At 54.7% G+C, this 24,161-nt stretch overlaps 1 protein-coding gene across 1 annotated transcript in view; it reads right to left on the bottom strand.

The window, feature by feature from the left end:
- Positions 1 to 1,700: 1,700 nt before the first annotated feature.
- Positions 1,701 to 24,161, bottom strand: part of LOC140399548 (protein tweety homolog 1-A-like) — a 104,781-nt gene continuing 82,320 nt past the window's right edge. The window contains exons 3-6 of the mRNA XM_072489091.1: positions 23,946 to 24,001; positions 15,510 to 15,602; positions 5,925 to 6,017; positions 1,701 to 1,850 (exon numbers count right to left, since the gene is read on the bottom strand). Coding sequence (XP_072345192.1) covers positions 1,701 to 1,850; positions 5,925 to 6,017; positions 15,510 to 15,578 — 312 coding nt within the window. The 5' untranslated portion in view covers positions 15,579 to 15,602; positions 23,946 to 24,001. The remainder of the gene's footprint in view (positions 1,851 to 5,924; positions 6,018 to 15,509; positions 15,603 to 23,945; positions 24,002 to 24,161) is intronic.

Genomic DNA, 24,161 nt, shown 5'->3' with positions numbered 1-24,161 from the left:
GGGAGGGTGGGGAAGGAGCGAGGGAGGGGGAGGGCGAAAGGGGGGAGGGGGGAGGGAGAGGGGGAAGGGCGGAGAGGGGGAGGGAGAGAAGATAAGAACATAAGAACTAGGAGCAGGAGTAGGCCATCTGGCCCCTCGAGCCTGCTCCACCATTCAATGAGATCATGGCTGATCTTTTGTGGACTCAGCTCCACTTTCCGGCCCGAACACCATAACCCTTAATCCCTTTATTCTTCAAAAAACTATCTATCTTTATCTTAAAAACATTTAATGAAGGAGCCTCTACTGCTTCACTGGGCAAGGAATTCCATAGATTCACAACCCTTTGGGTGAAGAAGTTCCTCCTAAACTCAGTCCTAAATCTACTTCCCCTTATTTTGAGGCTGTGCCCCCTTGTTCTGTTTTCACCCGCCATGGAAACAACCTGCCCGCATCTATCCTATCTATTCCCTTCATAATCTTATATGTTTCTATAAGATCCCCCCTCATCCTTCTAAATTCCAACAAGTACAGTCCCAGTCTCCTCAACCTCTCCTCGTAATCCAACCCCTTCAGCTCTGGGATTACCTAGTGAATCTCCTCTGCACACCCTCCAGTGCCAGTACGTCCTTTCTCAGGTAAGGAGACCAAACTGAACACAATACTCCAGGTGTGGCCTCACTAACACCTTATACAATTGCAGCAGAACCTCCCTAGTCTTGAACTCCATCCCTCTAGCAATGAAGGACAAAATTCCATTTGCCTTCTTAATCACCTGTTGCACCTGAAAACCAACTTCTGCGACTCATGCACTAGCACACCCAGGTCTCTCTGCACAGCAGCATGTTTTAATAAAACAGGGAGGGAGAGGGGGGAGGGAGGGAGAGGGTGGGGAGGGAGAGGGGTGAGGGAGGGAGAGGGAGAGGGGGAGGGAGGGAGAGGGAGGGGAGGGAGGGAGAGGGGGAGTGAGGGAGAGGGGGAAGAGGGGGAAGGAGGGAGGGGAGGGAGGGAGAGGGGGATGGGGGGAGAGGGGGATGGAGGGAGAGGAGGATGAAGGGAGAGGGGGAAGGAGGGAGAGGGGGGAGAGGGAGGGAGAGGGGATGGAGGGGGAGAGGGGGAGAGGGAGGGAGAGGGGATGGAGGGGGAGAGGGGGAGAGGGAGGGAGAGGGGATGGGAGGGGAGGGGGGAGAGGGAGGGAGAGGGGATGGGAGGGGGAGAGGGGAAGAGGGAGGGAGAGGGGATGGGAGGGAGCGATCAGGAGAGCGACGAATAGGAAGAAAACATCCTCAACCTCTCAACACTCCCTCAGACAACCCTCCAATCCCTCAACACTCCATCCTCACTCATCTCCATCCCTCCCTCTCCCTCCCCTCCCCCTCTCTCTCCCCACCCTCCCCTCTCCTTCCCGCACCTCCCCCCCTCTCCCTCACACTCCTCCACCTCCTCTCCCTCCCTCACCTCTCTCCCTACCGAACCTCCCCTCCTCTCTCCCTCCCTCACACTCCCCCTCCTCCTCTCTCCCTCCCTCACCTCCCCTCCCTCTCCCTCCCTCACGTCCCCTCCTCCTCCTCCTCACCTCCCTCCTCTCTCCCTCCCTCACACTCCCCCCCGCCTCTCTCCCTCCCTCACCTCCCGTCCATCCTTCCTCCCTCCCTCACCTCCCCTCCTCTCTCCTCCCTCACCTCCGCTCCTCTCTCCCTCCCTCACACAGCGGAGTTTTCTCACCTGTAGTTGAGTGTTTCCCGGATTTGGGGCAGTGAGTAGACGGTGTGAGAGCAGTGAGAGAGGAGGCTCAGAATGGAGAAGACACACAGATAGAGAGTTCCCTCCATTGCACTGTAGCAGATACCTCGTAAAAGGTCCTCATAATGCTGGCCGTAAGCAGGGAGAGATGGAGTGGCAAGGTTATTACAGATAATCCCCACCGTTGCCCCGTATCCCTCAATCCCCATCTACCCACCTTCTCCCGTATCCCTCAATCCCCACCTACCCAACTTCTCCCCGTATCCCTCAATCCCCCACCTCCCCAACTTCTCCCCGTATCCCTCAATCCCCAGCTACCCACCCCCCGTATCCCTCAATCCCCCACTACCCACCTTCTCCCGTATCCCTCAATCCCCCACCTACCCACCTTCTCCCCGTATCCCTCAATCCCCACCTACCCACCTTCTCCCCGTATCCTCAATCCCCACATACCCACCTTCTCCCCGTATCCCTCAATCCCCCACCTACCCACCTTCTCTCCGTATCCCTCAATCCCCACCTACCCACCTTCACCCCGTATCCCTCAATCCCCCACCTACACACCTTCTCCCCGTAACCCTCAATCCCCACCTACCCCGACGATTGAACCCCATAAGTAAACAAGGAGAAAAGTACCCTATTTAACCAATCACGTCAATAAGCACCGGTCCCACCTTCTCCCCTCAGTCCCACTACCACCCCTTCCACCTTCCCCCGTATCCCTCAATCCCCACCTACCCACCTTCTCCCCGTATCCCTTCCCCCACCTACCCACCTTCTCCCCGTATCCCTCAATCCCCCACATACCCAACTTCTCCCCGTATCCCTCAATCCCCCCACCTACCCACCTTCTCCCCGTATCCCTCAATCCCCACCTACCCACCTTCTCCCCGTTTCCTCAATCCCTCAATCTCCCCACCTTCTCCCCGTATCCCTCAATCCCCCACCTACCCACCTTCTCCCCGTATCCCTCAGTCCCCCACCTACCCACCTTCTCCCCGTATCCCCCAATCCCCACCTACCCACATTCTCCCCGTATCCCTCAATGCCCCACCTACCCACCTTCTCCCCGACTCCCTCAATCCCCACCTACCCACCATCTCCCCGTATCCCTCAATCCCCCACCTACCCACCTTCTCCCCGTATCCCTCAATCCCCCACCTACCCACCTTCTCCCCGTATTCCTCAATCCCCCACCTACCCACCTTCTCCCCGTATCCCTCAATCCACCACCTACCCACCTTCTCCCCCTATCCCTCAATCCACCACCTACCCACCTTCTCCCCCTATCCCTCAATTCCCACCTACCCAACTTCTCCCCCTATCCCTCAATCCCCACCTACCCACCTTCTCCCCGTATCCCTCAATCCCCCACCTACCCACCTTCTCCCCGTATCCCTCAATCCCCACCTACCCACCTTCTCCCCGACTCCCTCAATCCCCCACCTCCCCAAATTCTCCCCATATCCCTCAATCCCCACCTACCCACCTTCTCCCCGTATCCCTCAATCCCCCAACTACCCACCTTCTCCCCGTATCCCTCAATCCCCACCTACCCACCTTCTCCCCGTATCCCTCAATCCCCCACCTACCCACCTTCTCCCTGTATCCCTCAATCCCCCACCTGCCCACCTTCTCCCCGACTCCCTCAATCCACACCTACCCACCTTCTCCCCGTATCCCTCAATCCCCCACCTACCCACCTTCTCCCCGTATTCCTCAATCCCCCACCTACCCACCTTCTCCCCGTATCCCTCAATCCACCACCTACCCACCTTCTCCCCCTATCCCTCAATCCCCACCTACCCACCTTCTCCCCGTATCCCTCAATCCCCACCTACCCACCTTCTCCCCGTATCCCTCAATCCCCCACCTTCTCCCCGTATCCCTCAATCCCCACCTACCCACCTTCTCCCCGACTCCCTCAATCCCCCACCTCCCCAAATTCTCCCCATATCCCTCAATCCCCACCTACCCACCTTCTCCCCGTATCCCTCAATCCCCCAACTACCCACCTTCTCCCCGTATCCCTCAATCCCCACCTACCCACCTTCTCCCCGTATCTCTCAATCCCCCACCTACCCACCTTCTCCCCGTATCCCTCAATCCCCCACCTACCCACTTTCTCCCCGCTTCCCTCAATCCACCACCTACCCACCGTCTCCCCGTATCCCTCAATCCCCCACCAGCCCACCTTCTCCCCGTATCCCTCAATCCCCATCTACCCACCTTCTCCCGTATTCCTCAAACTCCCAGCTACACACCTTCTCCCCGTATCCCTCAATCCCCACCTACCCACCTTCTCCCCGTATCCCTCAATCCCCACATACACACCTTCTCCCCGTATCCCTCAATCCCCCACCTACCCACCTTCTCCCCGTATCCCTCAATCCCCACCTACCCACCTTCTCCCCGTATCTCTCAATCCCCCACCTACCAACCTTCTCCCCATATCCCTCAATCCCCCACCAGCCCACCTTCTCCCCTTATCCCTCAATCCCCATCTACCCACCTTCTCCCGTATTCCTCAAACCCCCACCTACACACCTTCTCCCCGTATCCCTCAATCCCCACCTACCCACCTTCCCATATCCCTCAATCCCCACCTACACGACTTCTCGCCATATCCCTCAATCCCCACCTACCCACCTTCTCCCCGTATCCCTCAATCCCCACCGACCCACCTTCTCTCCGTATCCCTCAATCCCCACCTACCCACCGTCTCCCCGTATCCCTCAATCCCCACCTACCAACCTTCTCCCCATATCCCTCAATCCCCCACCTACACACCTTCTCCCCGTGTCCCTCAATCCCCAGCCTACCCACCGTCTCCCCGTATCCCTCAATCCCCACCTACCAACCTTCTCCCCATATCCCTCAATCCCCCACCTACCCACCTTCTCCCTGTGTCCCTCAATCCCCAGCCTACCCACCTTCTCCCCGTATCCCTCAATCGCCACCTACCCACCTTCTCCCCGTATCCCTCAATCGCCACCTACCCACCTTCTCCCCGTATCCCTCAATCCCCCACCTACCCACCTTCTCCCGTATCCCTCAATCCCCCACCTACCCACCTTCTCCCCGTATCCCTCAATCCCCACCTACCCACCTTCTCCCCGTATCCCTCAATCCCACACCTCCCCACCTTCTCCCAGTATCCCTCAATCCCCCACCTACCCACCTTCTCCCCGTATCCCTCAATCCCCACCTACCCACCTTCTCACCGTATCCCCAATCCCCACCTACCCACCTTCTCCCCGTATCCCTCAATCCCCCACCTACCCACCTTCTCCCCGTATCCCTCAATCCCCACCTACCTACTTTCTCCCCGTATCCCTCAATCCCCACCTACCCACCTTCTCCCCGTATCCCTCAATCCCCACCTACCCACCTTCTCACCGTATCCCCAATCCCCACCTACCCACCTTCTCCCCGTATCCCTCAATCCCCCACCTACCCACCTTCTCCCCGTATCCCTCAATCCCCACCTACCTACTTTCTCCCCGTATCCCTCAATCCCCCACCTACCCACCTTCTCCCCGTATCCCTCAATCCCCACCTACCTACTTTCTCCCCGTATCCCTCAATCCCCACCTACCCACCTTCTCCCCGTGTCCCTCAATCCCCACCTACCCACCTTCTCCCCGTATCCCTCAATCCCCACCTACCCACCTTCTCCCCGTATCCCTCAATCCCACACCTCCCCACCTTCTCCCAGTATCCCTCAATCCCCCACCTACCCACCTTCTCCCCGTATCCCTCAATCCCCACCGACCCACCTTCTCCCCGTATCCCTCAATCCCCACTGACCCACCTTCTCACCGTATCCCCAATCCCACACCTACCCACCTTCTCCCCGTATCCCTCAATCCCCACCTACCTACTTTCTCCCCGTATCCCTCAATCCCCACCTACCCACCTTCTCCCCGTATCCCTCAATCACCACCTACCCACCTTCTCCCCGTATCCCTCAATCCCCACCTACCCACCTTCTCCCTGTATCCCTCAATCCCCACCTACCCACCTTCTCCCCGTATCCCTCACTCCCCCACCTACCCACGTTCTCCCCGTATCCCTCAATCCCCAGCTACCCACCTTCTCCCCGTATCCCTCAATCCCCAGCTACCCACCTTCTCCCCGTATCCCTCAATCCCCCACCGACCCACCTTCTCCCCGACTCCCTCAATCCCCCACTGACCCACCTTGTTGAATTCCCGGCAGTGTATCAGGGCTGTAAGGTGATGGAAGAGTCTCTCCGTGCTATTCACTGTCTGTCCAGCTGACAAGAGGCTCCTCTGAAATGTAACAGAGAGACACAGTGAGTGAGACACACACACACACAGTGAGTGAGACACACACACACACAGTGAGTGAGACACACACAGACACAGTGACACACACACACACACAGTGAGTCAGACACACACACACACAGTGAGTCAGACACACACAGACACAGTGAGTGAGACACACACAGACACAGTGACACACACACACACACAGTGAGTCAGACACACACACACACAGTGAGTCAGACACACACACAGTGAGTCAGACACACACACAGTGAGTCAGACACACACACAGTGAGTCAGACACACACACACACAGTGACACACACACACACACAGTGGGTCAGACACACACACAGTGAGTCAGACACACACAGACACAGTGACACACACACACACACACACAGTGAGTCAGACACACACACAGTGAGTCAGACACACACACACACAGTGACACACACACACACACAGTGAGTCAGACACACACACAGTGAGTCAGACACACACACAGTGGGTCAGACACACACACAGTGAGTCAGACACACACACAGTGAGTCAGACACACACACAGTGGGTCACACACACACACACACAGTGAGTCAGACACACACACACACACACAGTGAGTCAGACACACACACACACAGTGACACACACACACACACAGTGAGTCAGACACACACACAGTGAGTCAGACACACACACAGTGGGTCAGACACACACACAGTGAGTCAGACACACACACAGTGAGTCAGACACACACACAGTGGGTCAGACACACACACAGTGAGTCAGACACACACACAGTGAGTCAGACACACACACAGTGAGTCAGACACACACACAGTGAGTCAGACACACACACAGTGGGTCAGACACACACACACACAGTGAGTGAGACACACACACACACACACAGTGAGTCAGACACACACACACACAGTGAGTCAGACACACACACACACAGTGAGTCAGACACACACACACACACAGTGGGTCAGACACACACACACACAGTGAGTCAGACACACACACACAGTGAGTCAGACACACACACACACACAGTGAGTCAGACACACACACACACAGTGAGTCAGACACACACACACACACAGTGAGTCAGACACACACACACACAGTGAGTCAGACACACACACACACAGTGAGTCAGACACACACACACACAGTGACACACACACACACAGTGAGTCAGACACACACACACACACACACACAGTGGGTCAGACACACACACACACAGTGGGTCAGACACACACACACACAGTGACACACACACACACAGTGAGTCAGACACACACACACACACACACACAGTGGGTCAGACACACACACACACAGTGACACACACACACACAGTGAGTCAGACACACACACACAGTGAGTCAGACACACACACACACACACACAGTGAGTCAGACACACACACACACACACACACACACACACAGTGAGTCAGACACACACACACAGTGAGTCAGACACACACACACACACACACAGTGAGTCAGACACACACACAGTGGGTCAGACACACACACACACAGTGAGTCAGACACACACACACACAGTGAGTCAGACACACACACACACACAGTGGGTCAGACACACACACACACAGTGAGTCAGACACACACACACACAGTGAGTCAGACACACACACACACAGTGGGTCAGACACACACACACAGTGAGTCAGACACACACACACACAGTGAGTCAGACACACACACACACAGTGAGTCAGACACACACACACACAGTGGGTCAGACACACACACACAGTGAGTGAGACACACACACACACAGTGAGTCAGACACACACACACAGTGGGTCAGACACACACACACAGTGAGTCAGACACACACACACACAGTGAGTCAGACACACACACACAGTGAGTGAGACACACACACACACAGTGAGTCAGACACACACACACACACAGTGAGTCAGACACACACACACAGTGAGTCAGACACACACACACATACACACAGTGAGTCAGACACACACACACAGTGAGTCAGACACACACACACACAGTGAGTCAGACACACACACACACAGTGGGTCAGACACACACACACAGTGAGTCAGACACACACACACACAGTGAGTCAGACACACACACACAGTGAGTCAGACACACACACACAGTGAGTCAGACACACACACACACAGTGGGTCAGACACACACACACACAGTGAGTCAGACACACACACACACACACACACAGTGAGTCAGACACACACACACACACACAGTGGGTCAGACACACACACACACACAGTGGGTCAGACACACACACACACAGTGGGTCAGACACACACACACACAGTGGGTCAGACACACACACACACACAGAGTGAGTCAGACACACACACACACACAGTGAGTCAGACACACACACACACACACAGTGAGTCAGACACACACACACACAGCGAGTCAGACACACACACACAGTGGGTCAGACACACACACACACAGTGGGTCAGACACACACACACACAGTGAGTCAGACACACACACACACACACACAGTGAGTCAGACACACACACACACAGTGAGTCAGACACACACACACACACAGTGAGTCAGACACACACACACACAGTGGGTCAGACACACACACACACAGTGGGTCAGACACACACACACACAGTGAGTCAGACATATACACACACAGTGAGTCAGACACACACACACACAGTGAGTCAGACACACACACACACAGTGGGTCAGACACACACACACACACAGAGTGAGTCAGACACACACACAGTGGGTCAGACACACACACACACAGTGAGTCAGACACACACACACACACACACAGTGAGTCAGACACACACACACACACACAGTGAGTCAGACACACACACACACAGTGAGTCAGACACACACACACACAGTGGTTCAGACACACACTCACACAGTGAGTCAGACATACACACACACAGTGAGTCAGACACACACACACACAGTGAGTCAGACACACACACACAGTGAGTCAGACACACACACACACAGTGGGTCAGACACACACACACAGTGAGTCAGACACACACACACACAGTGAGTCAGACACACACACACAGTCGGTCAGACACACACACACAGTGAGTCAGACACACACACACATACACACAGTGAGTCAGACACACACACACACAGTGAGTCAGACACACACACACAGTGAGTCAGACACACACACACACAGTGGGTCAGACACACACACACAGTCGGTCAGACACACACACACAGTGAGTCAGACACACACACACACACACAGTGAGTCAGACACACACACACACAGTGAGTCAGACACACACACACACAGTGAGTCAGACACACACACAGTGGGTCAGACACACACACACACACAGTGAGTCAGACACACACACACAGTGAGTCAGACACACACACACACAGTGGGTCAGACACACACACACACAGTGGGTCAGACACACACACACACAGTGGGTCAGACACACACACACACAGTGGGTCAAACACACACACACACAGTGAGTCAGACACACACACACACACACAGTGAGTCAGACACACACACACACAGTGGGTCAGACACACACACACACAGTGGGTCAGACACACACACACACACAGTGAGTCAGACACACACACACACAGTGGGTCAGACACACACACACACACACACAGTGAGTCAGACACACACACACACAGTGAGTCAGACACACACACACACACACAGTGAGTCAGACACACACACACAGTGGGTCAGACACACACAAACACAGTGAGTCAGACACACACACACACAGTGAGTCAGACACACACACACATAGTGAGTCAGACACACACACACACAGTGAGTCAGACACACACACACACACACACAGTGAGTCAGACACACACACACACAGTGGGTCAGACACACACACACACTGTGGGTCAGACACACACACACACAGTGAGTCAGACACACACAAACACAGTGAGTCAGACACACACACACACAGTGAGTCAGACACACACACACACACACAGTGAGTCAGACACACACACACAGTGAGTCAGACACACACACACACACACACAGTGAGTCAGACACACACACACACAGTGAGTCAGACACACACACACACACACAGTGAGTCAGACACACACACACACACACAGTGAGTCAGACACACACACACACAGTGAGTCAGACACACACACACACAAACAGTGGGTCAGACACACACACACAGTGGGTCAGACACACACACACAGTGGGTCAGACACACACACACACAGTGAGTCAGACACACACACACACAGTGAGTCAGACACACACACACACACAGTGAGTCAGACACACACACACACACACAGTGAGTCAGACACACACACACACAGTGAGTCAGACACACACACACACACACAGTGAGTCAGACACACACACACACACACACAGTGAGTCAGACACACACACACAGTGAGTCAGACACACACACACACAGTGAGTCAGACACACACACACAGTGGGACAGACACACACACACACAGTGGGTCAGACACACACAAACAGTGGGTCAGACACACAGTGGGTCAGACACACACACACACAGTGAGTCAGACACACACACACACAGTGGGTCAGACACACACACACACACAGTGAGTCAGACATATACACACACAGTGAGTCAGACACACACACACACAGTGGGTCAGACACACACACACACAGTGAGTCAGACACACACACACACACAGTGAGTCAGACACACACACACACAGTGAGTCAGACACACACAGTGAGTCAGACCCACACACACACAGTGGGTCAGACACACACACACAGTGGGTCAGACACACACACACACAGTGAGTCAGACACACACACACAGTGAGTCAGACACACACGCACACAGTGAGTCAGACACACACACACACAGTGAGTCAGACACACACACACACAGTGGGTCAGACACACACACAGTGAGTCAGACACACACACACACAGTGAGTCAGACACACACACACACAGTGGGTCAGACACACACACACACAGTCGGTCAGACACACACACACACAGTGGGTCAGACACACACACATACAGTGAGTCAGACACACACACACAGTCGGTCAGACACACACACACAGTCGGTCAGACACACACACACACAGTGGTTCAGACACACACACACAGTGAGTCAGACACACACACACACAGTGAGTCAGACACACACACACACACACAGTGGGTCAGACACACACACACACAGTGAGTCAGACACACACACACACAGTGGGTCAGACACACACACACACAGTGGGTCACACACACACGCACAGTCGGTCAGACACACACACACACAGTGGTTCAGACACACACACACACAGTGAGTCAGACACACACACACACAGTGGGTCAGACACACACACACACACAGTGAGTCAGACACACACACACACAGTGAGTCAGACACACACACACACAGTGGGTCAGACACACACACACACAGTCGGTCAGACACACACACACAGTCGGTCAGACACACACACACACAGTGGTTCAGACACACACACACAGTGAGTCAGACACACACACACACAGTCGGTCAGACACACACACACACAGTGGTTCAGACACACACACACAGTGAGTCAGACACACACACACACAGTGGGTCAGACACACACACACACAGTGGGTCAGACACACACACACACAGTCGGTCAGACACACACACACAGTGGTTCAGACACACACACACAGTCGGTCAGAGCAGACAGACACAGTCGGTCAGAGCAGACAGACACAGTCGGTCAGAGCAGACAGACACACAGTGGGACAGATTCCTGATCAATGATGTGGTCCAGAGTCACGTTAGAGACAGACGGCAATGCGGGTGCCACTATCCCATCGGCCCTGATAGTATCGAACGGCAGAGAAGGCACGGCTGGCCGTGCGGCGAAACCTTGCTCCTAGTCGAGTAGAATTATGGAACGATTCTAGCCGCCATGTTCCAGTTGTCTAGGACTTTGGTTGGGCCACATTTGGAATACTGCGTGCAGTTCTGGTCGCCACATTACCAGAAGGATGTGGATGCTTTAGAGAGGGTGCAGAGGAGGTTCACCAGGATGTTGCCTGGTATGGAGGGTGCTAGCTATGAAGAAAGGTTGAGTAGATTAGGATTGTTTTCGTTGGAAAGACGGAGGTTGAGGGGGGACCTGATTGAGGTCTACAAAATTATGAGAGGTATGGACAGGGTGGATAGCAACAAGCTTTTTCCAAGAGTGGGGGTGTCAATTACAAGGGGGTCACGATTTCAAGGTGAGAGGGGGAAAGTTTAAGGGAGATGTGCGTGGAAAGTTTTTTACGCAGAGGGTGGTGGGTGCCTGGAATGCTTTGCCAGCGGAGGTGGTAGAGGCGGGCACGATAGCATCATTCAAGATGCATCTAGACAGATATATGAACGGGCGGGGAACAGAGGGAAGTAGATCCTCGGAAAATAGGCGACAGGTTTAGATAAAGGATCTGGATCGGCGCAGGCTGGGACGGCCGAAGTGCCTGTTCCTGGGCTGAAAAAAGAAAGCACAGAAGGAGGCCATTCAGCCCATATTGGACCTCCTAGCCCGAGGACACCCATGTGCCTTCCTGCCCCATAGCCCTGTGTCTTACAGTATTCAAAGTGATGACCCAGGTACTTTTTAAACAGGGTTTCGGCTCTCTGCCTCCACCACCAACCCGACTCCCACTGCCCTCTGCGTTAAAACGTTCTCCCTCATGTCCCCTCTACACCTTCTCGCACTTATCCTGAACCCATGTTCCCTGGTTGTACAATTCTCCGCCAAGGGGAAACAATTTTCTCCGGTTCACTCTATCTCAAGTCTGAGGCTGTTTTCGTTAGAGAGAAGAAGGTTAGGAGGTGACTTAATTGAGGTATACAAGATGATCAGAGGATTGGATAGGGTGGACAGTGAGAGCCTTCTTCCTCGGATGGTGATGTCTAGCACGAGGGGACATAGCTTTAAATTGAGGGGAGATAGATATAAGACAGATGTCAGAGGTAGGTTCTTTACTCAGAGAGTAGTAAGGGTGTGGAATGCCCTGCCTGCAACAGTAGTGGACTCGCCAACACTAAGGGCACTCAAATGGTCATTGGATAGACATATGGACGATAAGGGAATAGTGTAGATGGGCTTCAGAGTGGTTTCACAGGTCGGCGCAACATCGAGGGCCGAAGGGCCTGTACTGCGTTGTAATGTCAGGAAACCCTCCTGCACACATTGGACAAAAACAGACCCATCTAAAGTACTCGGACTATCGCGTTTCCAGTCAATATTTGGAAAGTTAAAGTCCCCCATAACAACTACCCTGTTGCTTCCGCTCCTATCCAGAATCATCTTTGCAATCCTTTCCTCTACATCTCTGGAACTTTTCGGAGGCCTATAGAAAACCCCTAACAGGGTGACCTCTCCTTTCCTGTTTCTAACCTCAGCCCATACTACCTCATTAGACGAGTCCTCATCAAACGTCCTTTCTGCCACCGTAATACTGTCCTTGACTAACAATGCCAACCCTCCCCCTCTTTTACCACCTTCCCTGAGCTGACTGAAATATCTAAACCCCGGCACCTGCAACAACCATTCCTGTCCCTGCTCTATCCACGTCTCCGAAATGGCCACAACATCGAAGTCCCAGGTACCAACCCATGACGCAAGTTCACCCACCTTATTCCGGATGCTCCTGGCATTGAAGAAGACACACTTTAAATCACCTTCCTGCCTGCCGGTACACTCCTGCAACTTTGAAACCTTACTCATGACCTCACTACTCTCAACCTCCTGTATACTGGAGCTACAATTCAGGTTCCCAAGCCCCTGCTGAACTAGATTAAACCCTCCCGAAGAGCATTAGCAAATTTCCCCCCCAGGATATTGGTACCCCTCTGGTCCAGGTGTAGACCATCCCATTTGTAGAGGCCCCACCGACCCCAGAATGAGCCCCAATTATCCAGAAATCTGAAACCCTCCCTCCTGCACCATCCCTGTAGCCACGTGTTCAACTCCTCTCTCTCCCTATTCCTCGTCTCGCTAGCACGTGGCACGGGTAACAACCCAGAGATAATAACTCTGTTTGTCCTAGATCTAAGTTTCCACCCTAGCTCCCTGAATTCCTGCCTTACATCCCCATCCCTTTTCCTACCTATGTCGTTGGTACCTATGTGGACCATGACTTGGGGCTGCTCCCCCTCCCCCTTAAGGATCCCGAAAACATGATCCGAGACATCACGCACCCTGGCACCTGGGAGGCAACACACCAACCGCGAGTCTCTCTCGTTCCCACAGAATCTCATATCTATCCCCCTAACTATGAAGTCTCCAATGACTAATGCTCTACTCCTCACCCCCCTTCCCTTCTGAGCAACAGGGACAGACTCTGTGCCAGAGACCTGTACCCCATGGCTTACCCCTGGTAAGTCCCCCCCCCAACAGTATCCAAAGCGGTATACTTGTTACTAAGGGGAACGGCCACAGGGGATCCCTGTCCTGACTGCTTCCTCCCAGCCCCTCTCACCATCACCCATCAATCTTTATTCTTCGGAGTACCTACATCCCTGAAGCTTCTATCTATGACCACCTCTGCTTCCCGAATGATCCGAAGTTCATCCAGCTCCAGCTCCAGTTCCCTAACGCGGTTTCTGAGGAGATGGAGATGGGTGCTCTTCCCACAGATGAAATCAGCAGGGACACTGACGGCGTCCCTCACCTCAAACATTCTGCAGGAGGAACATTGCACTACCTTCCCTGTCATCCCCCCGAGATAACAAAAAGAAAGTGAAAGAAAGAGCTTACCTGTTATTCACTCCCCTTCTCAGCAAGCACTCACTCAGCAACCTCTGCGCCCTGCACGATAACACCTGAGGGAATATAAAAGGAAAACTACTTACCAGTCACCAGCCAATCCCTTACCTGCAGGCTGTGACATCACGGTTCAACTTCTTTCGACTTCTACCTGCCCTCGAGCCTTCCTCTTGATCTTTACAGCGGTTGGTTTTATTTTTGGTTAGAGGAGGGGGTAGGGAGGGAAACACGGAAGAAGTGTTTCGGGTTTAAGTGTCGCTTGACAACAGCTCCTCCACAAACCACCTTCAAGTTAGGGTGACCACAATGGACGTATGCAATTTCCCCCCCGCAACAGCCAATCGGCAGCTCCACTCTACTGCCCTCTGCTGGATCTATCGCTGTTTGACCGCCCTAAATGCTGCCCTCACACTTCTCGGTGTTAAATTCTATCTGCCACTTGATCACCCACTCCAGCAACACATCCACATCATTCTGGAGATTATCGCGATCCTCTGCACTGTCCACCATGTTCTCACTGGGCAGACAGATCTGTGAACATGCACAGCCAAAGGTTCGATCCCCATTCTCCCGCCCAATCCGCACCCTCTGCCCTCAGCACCTTCAAACTGCTCCACAAATTACCTGTGCCGATGGGAATTCTGCGATGGCTCCTCTCTGCAGGCTGTGTATCTGAGAAAAAATGGTGCTCATCGCCCTGTGACAGAGGGTCAAAGTCTGTGAACAGAAAACGGGAGAGAATTATAGAGATATTTACCTCCGACAGTGCGGTGCTCCCTCAGTACTGGCACCGGGGGGAGTGTGGGCCTGGATTATGGAGCTCAAATCCTAGAGGATATACATCTACCTCTGACAGTGCAGCGCTCCCTCAGTACTGACACCGGGGGGAGTGTCGGCCTGGATTATGGAGCTCAAATCCTAGAGTATATACGTCTACCTCCGACAGTGCAGCGCTCCCTCAGTACTGGCACCGGGGGGAGTGTGGGCCTGGATTATGGAGCTCAAATCCTAGAGTATAGACATCTACCTCCGACAGTGCGGCGCTCCCTCAGTACTGGCACTGGGGGGAGTGTCGGCCTGGATTATGGAGCTCAAATCCTAGAGGATATACATCTCCCTCCGACAGTGCGGCGCTCCCTCAGTACTGGCACCGAGTGGAGTGTGGGCCTGGGTTATGGAGCTCAAATCCCAGAGGATATACATCTCCCTCCGACAGTGCGGCGCTCCCTCAGTACTGGCACCGGGGGGAGTGTGGGCCTGGATTATGGAGCTCAAATCCTAGAGTACATACATCTCCCTCCGACAGTGCGGCGCTCCCTCAGTACTGGCACCGGGGGGAGTGTGGGCCTGGATTATGGAGCTCAAATCCTAGAGTATATACATCTACCTCCGACAGTGCAGCGCACCCTCAGTACTGGCACCCGGGGGGAGTGTGGGCCTGGATTATGGAGCTCAAATCCTTGAGTATATACATCTACCTCCGACAGCGCAGCGCTCTCTCAGTACTGGCACCGGGGAGAGTGTCGGCCAGGATTATGGAGCTCAAATCCTAGAGTATATACATCTCCCTCCGACAGCGCAGCGCTCTCTCAGTACTGGCACTGGGGGGAGTGTCGGCCTGGATTATGGAGCTCAAATCCTAGAGTATAGACATCTACCTCGGACAGTGCAGCGCTCCCTCAGAACTGGCACCGGGGGGGAGTGTGGGCCTGGATTATGGAGCTCAAATCCTAGAGTATAGACATCTACCTCCGACAGTGCAGCGCTCCCTCAGTACTGGCACCGGGGGAGTGTGGGCCTGGATTATGGAGCTCAAATCCTAGAGGATAGACATCTACCCCCGACAGTGCAGCGCTCCCTCAGTACTGGCACCCGGGGGAGTGTGGGCCTGGATTATGGAGCTCAATTCCTAGAGTATAGACATCTCCCTCCGACAGTGCAGCGCTCCCTCAGTACTGGCACCGGGGGGAGTGTGGGCCTGGATTATGGAGCTCAAATCCTAGAGTATATACATCTCCCTCCGACAGTGCAGCGCTCCCTCAGTACTGGCACCGGGGAGAGTGACGGCCTGGATTATGGAGCTCAAATCCTAGAGTATATACATCTACCTCCGACAGTGCAGCGCTCCCTCAGTACTGGCACTGGGAGGAGTGTGGGCCTGGATTATGGAGCTCAAATCCTAGAGTATAGACATCTACCTCCGACAGTGCGGCGCTCCCTCAGTACTGGCACCGGGGGGAGTGTGGGCCTGGATTATAGCGCTCAAATCCGAGAGTATAGACATCTACCTCCGACAGTGCGGCGCTCCCTCAGTACTGGCACCGGGGGGAGTGTGGGCCTGGATTATAGCGCTCAAATCCTAGAGTATAGACATCTCCCTCCGACAGTGCAGCGCTCCCTCAGTACTGGCACCGGGGGGAGTGTGGGCTTGGATTATGCAGCTCAAATCCTAGAGTATAGACATCTACCTCCGACAGTGCAGCGTTCCCTCAGTACTGGCACTGGGGGGAGTGTCGGCCTGGATTATGGAGCTCAAATCCTAGAGGATATACATCTCCCTCCGACAGTGCGGCGCTCCCTCAGTACTGGCACCGAGTGGAGTGTGGGCCTGGGTTATGGAGCTCAAATCCCAGAGGATATACATCTCCCTCCGACAGTGCGGCGCTCCCTCAGTACTGGCACCGGGGGGAGTGTGGGCCTGGATTATGGAGCTCAAATCCTAGAGTACATACATCTCCCTCCGACAGTGCGGCGCTCCCTCAGTACTGGCACCGGGGGGAGTGTGGGCCTGGATTATGGAGCTCAAATCCTAGAGTATATACATCTACCTCCGACAGCGCAGCGCTCCCTCAGTACTGGCACCGGGGAGTTTGTCGGCCTGGATTATGGAGCTCAAATCCTAGAGTATAGACATCTCCCTCCGACAGTGCACCGCTCCCTCAGTACTGGCACCGGGAGGAGTGTCGGCCTGGATTATGGAGCTCAAATCCTTGAGTATATACATCTACCTCCGACAGTGCAGCGCTCCCTCAGTACTGGCACCGGGGGGAGTGTGGGGCTGGATTATGGAGCTCAAATCCTAGAGTATAGACATCTCCCTCCGACAGTGCAGCGCTCCCTCAGTACTGGCACCGGGGGGAGTGTCGGCCTGGATTATGGAGCTCAAATCCTAGAGTACATACATCTCCCTCCGACAGTGCAGCGCAACCTCAGTACTGGCACCGAGGAGAGTGTCGGCCTGGATTATGGAGCTCAAATCCTGGAGTATATACATCTACCTCCGACAGCGCAGCGCTCTCTCAGTCCTGGCACCGGGGGGAGTGTGGGCCTGGATTATGGAGCTCAAATCCTAGAGTATAGACATCTACCTCCGACAGTGCCGCGCCCCCTCAGTACTGGCACCGGGGGGAGTGTCGGCCTGGATTATGGAGCTCAAATCCCAGAGGATATACATCTCCCTCCGACAGTGCGGCGCTCCCTCAGTACTGGCACCGGGGGGTGTGGGCCTGGATTATAGCGCTCAAATCCTAGTGTATAGACATCTACCTCCGACAGCGCAGCGCTCCCTCAGTACTGGCACTGGCGGGAGTGTCGGCCTGGATTATGGAGCTCAAATCCTAGAGTATATACATCTCCCTCCAACAGTGCAGAGCTCCCTCAGTACTGGCACTGGGAGGAGTGTGGGCCTGGATTATGGAGCTCAAATCCTAGAGTATAGACATCTCCCTCCGACAGTGCAGCGCTCCCTCAGTACTGGCACCGGGGGGAGTGTCGGCCTGGATTCTGGAGCTCAAATCCTTGAGTATATACATCTACCTCCGACAGTGCAGCGCACCCTCAGTACTGGCACCCGGGGGGAGTGTGGGCCTGGATTATGGAGCTCAAATCCTTGAGTATATACATCTACCTCCGACAGCGCAGCGCTCTCTCAGTACTGGCACCGGGGAGAGTGTCGGCCAGGATTATGGAGCTCAAATCCTAGAGTATATACATCTCCCTCCGACAGCGCAGCGCTCTCTCAGTACTGGCACTGGGGGGAGTGTCGGCCTGGATTATGGAGCTCAAATCCTAGAGTATAGACATCTACCTCGGACAGTGCAGCGCTCCCTCAGAACTGGCACTGGGGGGGAGTGTGGGCCTGGATTATGGAGCTCAAATCCTAGAGTATAGACATCTCCCTCCGACAGTGCAGCGCTCCCTCAGTACTGGCACCGGGGGAGTGTGGGCCTGGATTATGGAGCTCAAATCCTAGAGTATAGACATCTACCCCCGACAGTGCGGCGCTCCCTCAGTACTGGCACCCGGGGGAGTGTGGGCCTGGATTATGGAGCTCAATTCCTATAGTATAGACATCTCCCTCCGACAGTGCAGCGCTCCCTCAGTACTGGCACCGGGGGGAGTGTGGGCCTGGATTATGGAGCTCAAATCCTAGAGTATATACATCTCCCTCCGACAGTGCAGCGCTCCCTCAGTACTGGCACCGGGGAGAGTGACGGCCTGGATTATGGAGCTCAAATCCTAGAGTATATACATCTACCTCCGACAGTGCAGCGCTCCCTCAGTACTGGCACTGGGAGGAGTGTGGGCCTGGATTATGGAGCTCAAATCCTAGAGTATAGACATCTACCTCCGACAGTGCGGCGCTCCCTCAGTACTGGCACCGGGGGGAGTGTGGGCCTGGATTATAGCGCTCAAATCCTAGAGTATAGACATCTACCTCCGACAGTGCGGCGCTCCCTCAGTACTGGCACCGGGGGGAGTGTGGGCCTGGATTATAGCGCTCAAATCCTAGAGTATAGACATCTCCCTCCGACAGTGCAGCGCTCCCTCAGTACTGGCACCGGGGGGAGTGTGGGCTTGGATTATGGAGCTCAAATCCTAGAGTAGAGACATCTACCTCCGACAGTGCAGCGTTCCCTCAGTACTGGCACTGGGGGGAGTGTCGGCCTGGATTATGGAGCTCAAATCCTAGAGTATAGACATCTACCTCCGACAGTGCGGCGCTCCCTCAGTACTGGCACCGGGGGGAGTGTGGGCCTGGATTATAGCGCTCAAATCCTAGAGTATAGACATCTCCCTCCGACAGTGCAGCGCTCCCTCAGTACTGGCACCGGGGGGAGTGTGGGCTTGGATTATGCAGCTCAAATCCTAGAGTATAGACATCTACCTCCGACAGTGCAGCGTTCCCTCAGTACTGGCACTGGGGGGAGTGTCGGCCTGGATTATGGAGCTCAAATCCTAGAGGATATACATCTCCCTCCGACAGTGCGGCGCTCCCTCAGTACTGGCACCGAGTGGAGTGTGGGCCTGGGTTATGGAGCTCAAATCCCAGAGGATATACATCTCCCTCCGACAGTGCGGCGCTCCCTCAGTACTGGCACCGGGGGGAGTGTGGGCCTGGATTATGGAGCTCAAATCCTAGAGTACATACATCTCCCTCCGACAGTGCGGCGCTCCCTCAGTACTGGCACCGGGGGGAGTGTGGGCCTGGATTATGGAGCTCAAATCCTAGAGTATATACATCTACCTCCGACAGCGCAGCGCTCCCTCAGTACTGGCACCGGGGAGTTTGTCGGCCTGGATTATGGAGCTCAAATCCTAGAGTATAGACATCTCCCTCCGACAGTGCACCGCTCCCTCAGTACTGGCACCGGGAGGAGTGTCGGCCTGGATTATGGAGCTCAAATCCTTGAGTATATACATCTACCTCCGACAGTGCAGCGCTCCCTCAGTACTGGCACCGGGGGGAGTGTGGGGCTGGATTATGGAGCTCAAATCCTAGAGTATAGACATCTCCCTCCGACAGTGCAGCGCTCCCTCAGTACTGGCACCGGGGGGAGTGTCGGCCTGGATTATGGAGCTCAAATCCTAGAGTACATACATCTCCCTCCGACAGTGCAGCGCAACCTCAGTACTGGCACCGAGGAGAGTGTCGGCCTGGATTATGGAGCTCAAATCCTGGAGTATATACATCTACCTCCGACAGCGCAGCGCTCTCTCAGTCCTGGCACCGGGGGGAGTGTGGGCCTGGATTATGGAGCTCAAATCCTAGAGTATAGACATCTACCTCCGACAGTGCCGCGCCCCCTCAGTACTGGCACCGGGGGGAGTGTCGGCCTGGATTATGGAGCTCAAATCCCAGAGGATATACATCTCCCTCCGACAGTGCGGCGCTCCCTCAGTACTGGCACCGGGGGGTGTGGGCCTGGATTATAGCGCTCAAATCCTAGTGTATAGACATCTACCTCCGACAGCGCAGCGCTCCCTCAGTACTGGCACTGGCGGGAGTGTCGGCCTGGATTATGGAGCTCAAATCCTAGAGTATATACATCTCCCTCCAACAGTGCAGAGCTCCCTCAGTACTGGCACTGGGAGGAGTGTGGGCCTGGATTATGGAGCTCAAATCCTAGAGTATAGACATCTCCCTCCGACAGTGCAGCGCTCCCTCAGTACTGGCACCGGGGGGAGTGACGGCCTGGATTCTGGAGCTCAAATCCTTGAGTATATACATCTACCTCCGACAGTGCAGCGCACCCTCAGTACTGGCACCCGGGGGGAGTGTGGGCCTGGATTATGGAGCTCAAATCCTTGAGTATATACATCTACCTCCGACAGCGCAGCGCTCTCTCAGTACTGGCACCGGGGAGAGTGTCGGCCAGGATTATGGAGCTCAAATCCTAGAGTATATACATCTCCCTCCGACAGCGCAGCGCTCTCTCAGTACTGGCACTGGGGGGAGTGTCGGCCTGGATTATGGAGCTCAAATCCTAGAGTATAGACATCTACCTCGGACAGTGCAGCGCTCCCTCAGAACTGGCACTGGGGGGGAGTGTGGGCCTGGATTATGGAGCTCAAATCCTAGAGTATAGACATCTACCTCCGACAGTGCAGCGCTCCCTCAGTACTGGCACCGGGGGAGTGTGGGCCTGGATTATGGAGCTCAAATCCTAGAGTATAGACATCTACCCCCGACAGTGCGGCGCTCCCTCAGTACTGGCACCCGGGGGAGTGTGGGCCTGGATTATGGAGCTCAATTCCTATAGTATAGACATCTCCCTCCGACAGTGCAGCGCTCCCTCAGTACTGGCACCGGGGGGAGTGTGGGCCTGGATTATGGAGCTCAAATCCTAGAGTATATACATCTCCCTCCGACAGTGCAGCGCTCCCTCAGTACTGGCACCGGGGAGAGTGACGGCCTGGATTATGGAGCTCAAATCCTAGAGTATATACATCTACCTCCGACAGTGCAGCGCTCCCTCAGTACTGGCACTGGGAGGAGTGTGGGCCTGGATTATGGAGCTCAAATCCTAGAGTATAGACATCTACCTCCGACAGTGCGGCGCTCCCTCAGTACTGGCACCGGGGGGAGTGTGGGCCTGGATTATAGCGCTCAAATCCTAGAGTATAGACATCTACCTCCGACAGTGCGGCGCTCCCTCAGTACTGGCACCGGGGGGAGTGTGGGCCTGGATTATGGAGCTCAAATCCTAGAGTTTAGACATCTCGCTCCGACAGTGCAGCGCTCCCTCAGTACTGGCACCGGGGGGAGTGTGGGCCTGGATTATAGCGCTCAAATCCTAGAGTATAGACATCTCCCTCCGACAGTGCAGCGCTCCCTCAGTACTGGCACCGGGGGGAGTGTGGGCTTGGATTATGGAGCTCAAATCCTAGAGTAGAGACATCTACCTCCGACAGTGCAGCGTTCCCTCAGTACTGGCACTGGGGGGAGTGTCGGCCTGGATTATGGAGCTCAAATCCTAGAGTATAGACATCTACCTCCGACAGTGCAGCGCTCCCTCAGTACTGGCACCGGGGGGAGTGTCGGCCTGGATTAGGGAGCTCAAATCCTAGAGTATATATATCTACCTCTGACAGTGCAGCGCTCCCTCAGTACTGGCACCGGGGGGAGTGTCGGCCTGGATTATGGAGCTCAAATCCTAGAGTATAGACATCTACCTCCGACAGTGCAGCGCACGCTCAGGACTGGCACCGGGGGGAGTGTCGGCCTGGATTATGGAGCTCAAATCCTAGAGTATAGACATCTACCTCCGACAGTGCAGCGCTCCCACAGTACTGGCACCGGGGGGAGTGTGGGCCTGGATTATGGAGCTCAAATCCTAGAGTATAGACATCTCCCTCGGACAGTGCGGCGCTCCCACAGTACTGGCACCGGGGGGAGTGTCGGCCTGGATTATGGAGCTCAAATCCTAGAGTATATACGTCTACCTCCGACAGTGCGGCGCTCCCTCAGTACTGGCACCCGGGGGGAGTGTCGGCCTGGATTATGGAGCTCAAATCCTAGAGTATAGACATCTCCCTCCAACAGTGCAGCGCTCCCTCAGTACTGGCACCGGGGGGAGTGTCGGCCTGGATTATGGAGCTCAAATCCTAGAGTATAGACATCTCCCTCCAACAGTGCAGCGCTCCCTCAGTACTGGCACCGGGGGGAGTGTCGGCCTGGATTATGGAGCTCAAATCCTAGAGTATAGACATCTCCCTCCGACAGTGCGGCGCTCCCTCAGTACTGGCACCGGGGGGAGTGTCGGCCTGGATTATGGAGCTCAAATCCTAGAGTATCGACATCTCCCTCCAACAGTGCAGCGCTCCCTCAGCACTGGAACCGGGGACTCCGAGTTCTGTGGGGCTGGGCTGGGTATTGCACCAGGAGGGAGAGAGAGAGACAGAGAAAGAAAGACAGAGACAGAGAGAGAGAGAGAAAAAGAGTCAGAGAGAGGGAGTCAGAGAGGCACAGATAAAGACTTGGAGAGACAGACAGAGAGAGAGGGAGACAAAGAGGGAGAGAGAGGGAGGTAGGGAGAGAGAGGGAGAGAGAGAGAGTGGGAGGGAGTGAGTGAGCGAGGGAGAGGGCCTCAGGAAGAAAATGAGATAAGAATGTGGGGCGAGGGTGAAGGAGGGAATTAGAGAGAATGGAAATAGAGCCTGCAGAGGAGAGAGTGGAGTGCTGAGTGTGAGAGGGAAGGTGTGAGAGATGGGAGAATGGGCAGAGAAATGTTGAAGAAAGATCAGGAGAATGTTGAATGGTACAGCTGTCAAACTCACCTGGGCGAATGGGTTGAGGGATCCATCGTCACAGGTTAAATAGTAATCCAGGAGATCTGGGAGAGATTCAACATTAATCAGAGTAAAGCTCCCTCTACACTGTCCCCATCAAACACTCCCAGAGCGGGTACAGCACGGGGTTAGATACAGAGTAAAGCTCCCTCTACACTGTCCCCATCAAACACTCCCAGGACAGGTACAGCACGGGGTTAGATA

The sequence above is a fragment of the Scyliorhinus torazame genome, chromosome 23 (genome assembly GCF_047496885.1).
Source record: "Scyliorhinus torazame isolate Kashiwa2021f chromosome 23, sScyTor2.1, whole genome shotgun sequence".
NCBI lineage: Eukaryota > Metazoa > Chordata > Chondrichthyes > Carcharhiniformes > Scyliorhinidae > Scyliorhinus > Scyliorhinus torazame.
This window is presented reverse-complemented; position numbering and strand designations above follow the sequence as displayed.